Source organism: Blastocystis sp. subtype 4, assembly GCF_000743755.1.
Source record: "Blastocystis sp. subtype 4 strain WR1 chromosome Unknown seqid_0403, whole genome shotgun sequence".
NCBI lineage: Eukaryota > Bigyra > Opalinata > Blastocystidae > Blastocystis > Blastocystis sp. subtype 4.
The window spans coordinates 1-6,652 of record NW_014569144.1 but is presented as its reverse complement, the minus strand read 5'-3'; the positions used below and the strand labels follow the sequence as shown (position 1 = coordinate 6,652).

The window sequence follows — 6,652 nt, the reverse complement described above, 5'->3', positions numbered from 1 at the left end:
GTCCATTCTTCGGAATCAGTATTCACATCCTTACGAAGGCTTGGTATGTACGTGATCGGTCTATAATTATAGGTTGTTGAGGATATGAGTCTTCAAGGTGCCTTACAGCGGATACATGATTTGACTCAGGCAAATGAAGAGCAAACTCGATTCTATCACTCTCTGGTAGCTGCATTGACAAGAAGAGATAAAGCTACGATTCCAGAGCCATCGATGCAGACCATCATCCCAGAAGATGAAGTCGATTCCAGTTCACATCAAAATGATGAAATTCATCGTTTGGAAATGTCTCTACAGACAGCCCAAGAAGATGTCGAGATGCTTCAAAAAGCGAATGGTAACAACACAGTAATGGGATTATGATTAGAAATGAAAGATCAACAAATCAGTGCTCTCAAACTGGAGTTACGAACTGTGAATTGTTATGTTAAGAGTATGAGTGAATTGAAGCAGCAGGATGCAAGCAGAGAAGCTCAACATGCCGCTCATATTAGGGAACTTAAAGAGGAATTGCAAAAGAAAGAATTGGAATTGCGTGAGATACGAGAGCATTTGCATCAGCAAGAAACCCCTCGTTTTTTGTCATTATCAGCTCCAGTATCCAATGATACAATCACCATGTATCAATCAGTAATTGAACAATTGAATCGAGAAGTCTTATCCTTGCAACGTTCACAAGGTGAACTTACAGCTCAGTTAAATGCATCACAGCCTCTGAGTGTGTCTTCTTATGGTGAAATCTCCGATGAGAATTGGAGTTGTGTAGAACAGTTGAAGAAGGTAATGGAAACCCTACAGCAATCCTTACATCAGAAGAATGAGATCATCGCACATCAGAATGATCAGTTACAATTGGTAATTAGTGAGAGAGATGAATTGAGGAAGAAGTGTGATGAGTTAGCTCGTGGTCTACACCTGTCTGAATGCAACTCTCAGTTATCATCAGAAAGTCAGATGGAAGAACTTATTCAGGTTCAGTCTCAATTAGAAGAGAAGACGAATCAACTCCAACACCTCCAAAATACTTACTCCAACCTCATCTCCTCTGTTCAGCAACAAAGCCAACAACTGTCCACACAGCTTCATACGGAACTCAGTTCACTACGATCAGGACTTCAGAGTGTGTATTCTGATCTCTCAACCCAGCAATCTTCCATCATGACTTGGTTATCAACAGAAGTAGAATCACTATTGAACCACTATACGGTTCTGGATGAGCATCAATCTGATTATCGTCATCAGATTGCTCTGTTACGAGATGAGATTCAGAATTACAAAGGGAACTATCGAGTAATGATTCGAACTCGACCTATTCTTCCAATAGATCATTGTCGCATCTCAAGTATCACTGTTAGCAATGAATATCAAGTCAAACTAACCAATGATAAAGATATATCAAAACTGTTCACATTTGATCGTGTTTTTGGTTCAACGACATCTCAAGAAGATGTGTTTATTGAAGTTGAACCAGTGATAATGTCCATCTTCAGAGGGATCAATGCATGTGTACTTGCCTATGGTCAAACAGGATCAGGAAAAACATACACAATGATAGGGGAGAAGGGATACTCTGGGATTGTTTATCGGAGTGTTCACACAATATTTGATGAGTTGACATATCGAACAGACGCAAACTATAGTCTCAAAGTAATGATTGTATTATACTATGAGGATAGATCAGTGTATGTGAATTGTATGGAGAAGTAGCACATGATTTGCTTCAGAATGCAATTGAAGTGAATATTGCTACTTATGGAGGTAACTATTTGAGTGAATTAGAAGTTCATACTGAAGAAGAAGTTCATGATCGATTGATGGAAGGAATGAAGCTCCGTACTACAGCAGAGACAAAAATGAATGAGAAGAGTAGTCGATCACATCTCCTAGTGACATTCCATTTGTATAACGATATGAAGAAAATGGCAAAATTAACATTGGTGGACTTGGCTGGAAGTGAGAATCTGAAACGGAGTGAAGTACAGAATGAGAGGAAGAAAGAAGCACAGAATATAAATTTAAGTCTATTTGAATTGACTAATGTTCTCCGTGATTTGACAATTCCAAATAAAGTCGTTAGTTATCGTAATAGTAAACTAACAATGATGTTGAAAGTGAGATTAGAATAGTGGATTTATCAAATAGGATTGTTTAGGTGGTCAATCAAAGAATCTTGTGTTAGTTCATGTGAGTCCTACTCAACGAGACTATTCGTAAGATCCATAGAAACTAATGATGAATAGATCAAGTCTAAGTTCACTTCAATTAGCTGAAAAGATTACTCATATTGAAGTTGGGAATCTCTATGCTAATCCAGATACAATTCCAAAGCGATGTAAGAGTGTTTAGAAATGAAACATGTTTATTCTTCATACATCTTATTGATCTGACTAATGTAGTGTTCATGAACCACATTTCTCTTCATCTTCAAGGTAGCAGTCAACTCACCATGACCCAGAGACAAATCACGATCCATCAAGACCCATTTACGAATCTGCTGAGCACGCGAGACTGAAACCTTGTTGTAACCATCTACAGCAGCGTCAATCAACTTCTTCACCACAGGATCCGTAGCAGCTTCTGCAAGGGTTGTTGCAGAGGATCCTTGTTCCTTCAGCTTAGCAATCACAGAGGAAGCGAGAGTCGTAGAAGGTTCGCCAGTGATTGGATCGACTTCAGTCTTCAGTGATATCAGACACGATAAGAATTTGCGTTTATCTCCCACCACCACACAATTGGCAATCAAAGGACACAGTTCGATAATTTTATTCTCAATAGGAACAGGTGATACATTCTCACCTCCAGCAGTTACGATGAGTTCCTTCAGACGACCAGTTATCTTCACAAACCCATCCTCATCAATCACAGCCTGATCTCCACTATGTAGCCATCCTTCACTATCAATTGCATTCATTGTTTCCTTCTCTGCCTTCAGATATCTGGTTATTAACCCGTTTCAACTAATATACCCCATCATCACATTACGACCACGATACATGAACTCTCCGTTATCTGGATCTACACGTACTTCCACTCCTCGTAAAGGTCGACCTACGGTTCCTATCTACTTTTTCATTCTCTCATTCTATTTCTACCTTCCATTGTTGATCTACAAAAGTGTTAGAACAGATGGGTGCTGTTCCTTCACTCTGTCCCAACAGATCATAGATTGGGAAGTCATATGAAGCAAAGAAGTTGATCGTCTCATCTGTTACAGGAGCTGCTGAGACAATACAAAGGCGGGTTCTATTCATCATTTTCAGGGACTATGCTAACTTGTCCAAACCCAAACTCTCTTTTACTGTGTCAAAGCCCAACTTCTTTGCAAGACTGTAAAAATAGGGAGGATAAAAGGTTTGACCAAATTGACGGGTTTTACAGGCATTTAGACCGATATATTCGATCCAAGAGATCAAATACTGTTTCCAATACTAGACAATAATACCTCCTATTTTTGGAATTACAGGGGCTTGCGAGTTTTTCGCTCGAATTGCTTCCATGAACTTTTCATACACACGAGGGACTGCTACAAAGAATGTGGGTCTCGCTTTTCGCAAAGTAGCAACAAGAGAACCTCGCAATGCATCAGGTCTGGCTAAGTACATGGTAATCCGATTTGCTACAGGGATCATTGTATCGACATATTGAGCAGCAATATGGTTCATTGGTAAGAATGAGACAAACCTATCTTCATCATTCAATTGAAGGAGGTAACGAACATTCTGAGCATTGAACGTACAACCATCGTGAGAACACATCACACCCTTCGGATTTCCCTACTCTCATCATTCTTGAGAATCAGCATACAGTGGTACCTGAGGTATAGATCAGAGTAGCACAATTTCCTGGAACAATTGCATCGATTCTCTTATCTACCTCAGCTTCCTCGATGGATTCACCCAGTTTCAGGAAGTCATCCCAACGATAGACCTTGGCAACCTATGGATGATGTGAAAAGATCAGATTCACTCCTTCCTTGTCTTCGACTTCAGGCATTTCGTCTTCAGGCCAATAGATAACAATGGCCTTTAAGAGAGGAAGATTGTCGCGAATTGAAAGAATCTTCATAGCTGACTTTCCGCTCTGGCACACACAGACTCTGGACTCGGAATGAGTGAGGACATATTCACACGCCTCCGGAGAATTTGTTGTATAGATACCTGCAGTTACACAACCAGCCATCCAAGTTCCCTGAAGACTAAAGTAGTACTCAGGAGAGTTAAAACCAATCATTGCACACACCTCATGAGGATTCAATCCAAGTTTCAACAAAGACTTTGCAAATCTAGGGAATATTCAATAGATGCAATTGTACTTCATGGACTCATTGTAATAGTCCTTGTAGGAATAAGTCTCGTCCTCCTTGCTAACAACAGCTGGCCAGTCACCCCACGCGGCACAGTTCTTTCGGAATAGCTATTGTGAGAGCAAGCACATAAGCTTACAGCTGGAATAGTGATGGGCTCAGGGTTGAAATTGTTGAGATTGTTTCTGGTGATGTCCACGACATCATCAATTCTCCAGGTTCTACACTTCATGTTTTGTCTAATGACAATGAGTACGATTGTAGTTTGAATAATGGAGAGAAGAAAACCAAGTGTAGCCAAGATAGCTCAGTTGGGAGAGCGTATGACTGAAGATCATAAGGTCAGGTGTTCGATCCACCTTCTCGGCGCTTTTTTGGTTTTACCTTTCTTTTATCTCATAGCAATAACACTATTTGTAAATTAGAATGAAATGAGTTTATATAGAAAAGAATTCCCACACCGGGAATCGAACCCGGATCGGCAGGGTGAGAGCCTGCTATCCTAACCAATTAGACTATATGGGATTTGTGTTAATCTTCATCCCTGTTCATTTCAGAACACTATGGAAGGATTCTTTTTTGGACGTTTGTTCCATTAAAAGGTTGTCCGATTTATTTTGTCAGTGAAATTAGCTTTTTTCTTCCATTATCTGTAAAGATACTCACGATATAACGATGGAGAGACAATATAGCAGTCATTTGTCGCGTAACTTGATGGATTTGGTATTGATCGGATAGAGAAATCCATAGAGCGAATGAACAAGATACATCAAGCTTGTTTCGATGTCAATTCACTTTCTCCCTCGGAAGCTGAACATACATTGTCTCCAGCTAGAACTGATTCTGGATACTCGACTGTTTGTATGATTTTAATAATTGAGTGATAGGATGTTGAGAGTTTCGAGAGTCCAATGGCCCAAATGTCATCGATTGATGAATCAGTATCTCTCGAAGAGTATAAGATGCAGATCGATGAGGCACTACGTGAGTATTTCCTTACGAATGATGTGATGGAGTTGATTCAGTGGGTACTAGGAGATACAGGTCACCAATAGCTGTATTGAAGAATTGGATGCCCCGTTGTTCGGTTATGAAGCAGTAATGCGTGCGATTTCATTATCTTTGGATCGTGAAAGCCGAGAACGTGAGTTAGTGTCTCGTTTCTTCGCTGTTGGAAGTGGAAGAGTGTTGTCTGCATTCGCACTCGAAAAGGGTTTTGAACGAACCTTTGAACGGATTGGCGATTTGCAACTGGATTGTCCCAACGTGAAGGAAGTGAGTGAAAGTCTGTTCGTTGAAGTGTAGTATTTGAGCCGATTTTTGGCTCGAGCAATCGCAGATGAAGTGTTTCCGCCACGAATTTTGGAAAGCCATATTCTGAAGCGTTTTGGTGCAGATGTACTTCGTGGCGCAGAGGATCTCCTTAACGTTCCCCATTCTTTGGAACTTCTGGAACACGTCTGGGGAGCGGGAGCAGCAAGCCTCGATGAATTGAATGTGATGAAGCAACTGGTACGTGATGCCATCACAGAGTATTTCTCCTGTCATGATATTGATGAAGTGACGATGAGATGAGAAGATAATGGGTAGTGTCTGCGCTGTATGGATGAACTGCATTCCCCATACTACATGCATGAGTTTGTGAAGAAGGTGATTGAGATTGCAATGGATGGAAATGCAAGGCGACAGGAACTTGCTGTCTCGTTACTAGCTGAAGCTTGTAAACGAGAGGTTGTCCCTCATCACCAACTGATATTAGGAATTCGACGTGTCAAGAAGGGTTTACCTGAGCTTCTTCTTGATGTTCCTCATGCGAGTACTCTTCTCCAGGAGATTGTATCAAAGCTGGTAGAGAAGAACTGCCTTCTCGAAGAAGAACTTTAGTGATCTGTATATTATCTTGTTATCTAAGAAACACATAGTTCACAAATGCGAACAATCAATTGACTTAATGTTCAGCTTCTTTGCAGAACTTATCATAAGAAGCCTTATCCATCAAACTCTTCAGCTCATCAGGATTTGAAAGCTAAAACTCATCAAATAAATAAGAAACTACCTCCAACTTCATGAACCATCCCTTCTCCATAGGAGATTCGTTCACAATAGAAGGAGTCTCAGAAAGAGCCTATACTCAAAACTAACAAAGATAAGTACAGTATTCACTTCAAGGACCTTTCCAGTAGCAGGACAGAAAGCATCTGAAGCAGCCTTCACAGATTCAACAGAAGAGAAGGAATCTCTAGATTCAGAAGTAGAATGAAACAATACCCAGCCTTGATGGTGCTTCCAACCTCAGGAAGTTCAATGTAAACAATATCACCAAGAGAGTGTTGAGCATAGTCAGTGATT

The 6,652-nt window shown here is 40.4% G+C and overlaps 3 protein-coding genes across 3 annotated transcripts; 2 read left to right on the top strand and 1 right to left on the bottom strand.

Annotated features, from left to right (window-relative positions):
• Positions 1–1,293: 1,293 nt before the first annotated feature.
• JH06_4678 (kinesin-4-like protein) lies at positions 1,294–2,346 on the top strand (the record flags this gene model as incomplete). The annotated part of the gene is given in 5 exon segments (XM_014669809.1): positions 1,294–1,693; positions 1,708–1,758; positions 1,783–2,111; positions 2,143–2,210; positions 2,241–2,346. 5 exon segments carry the CDS (start codon positions 1,294–1,296, stop codon positions 2,344–2,346), a joined length of 954 nt encoding a protein of 317 aa, XP_014525295.1.
• Positions 2,347–2,359: 13 nt separating this feature from the next.
• JH06_4677 (long-chain-fatty-acid ligase) lies at positions 2,360–4,535 on the bottom strand (the record flags this gene model as incomplete). Its single annotated transcript, XM_014669808.1, has 9 exons — positions 2,360–2,936; positions 2,967–3,061; positions 3,093–3,243; positions 3,274–3,428; positions 3,462–3,773; positions 3,805–3,936; positions 3,967–4,282; positions 4,313–4,413; positions 4,443–4,535. 9 exons carry the CDS (start codon positions 4,533–4,535, stop codon positions 2,360–2,362), a joined length of 1,932 nt encoding a protein of 643 aa, XP_014525294.1.
• A 551-nt stretch (positions 4,536–5,086) lies between these two features.
• On the top strand, positions 5,087–6,187 carry JH06_4676 (programmed cell death protein; the record flags this gene model as incomplete). Its single annotated transcript, XM_014669807.1, has 5 exons — positions 5,087–5,164; positions 5,191–5,327; positions 5,359–5,578; positions 5,609–5,863; positions 5,894–6,187. 5 exons carry the CDS (start codon positions 5,087–5,089, stop codon positions 6,185–6,187), a joined length of 984 nt encoding a protein of 327 aa, XP_014525293.1.
• Between the last annotated feature and the right edge of the window lie 465 nt (positions 6,188–6,652).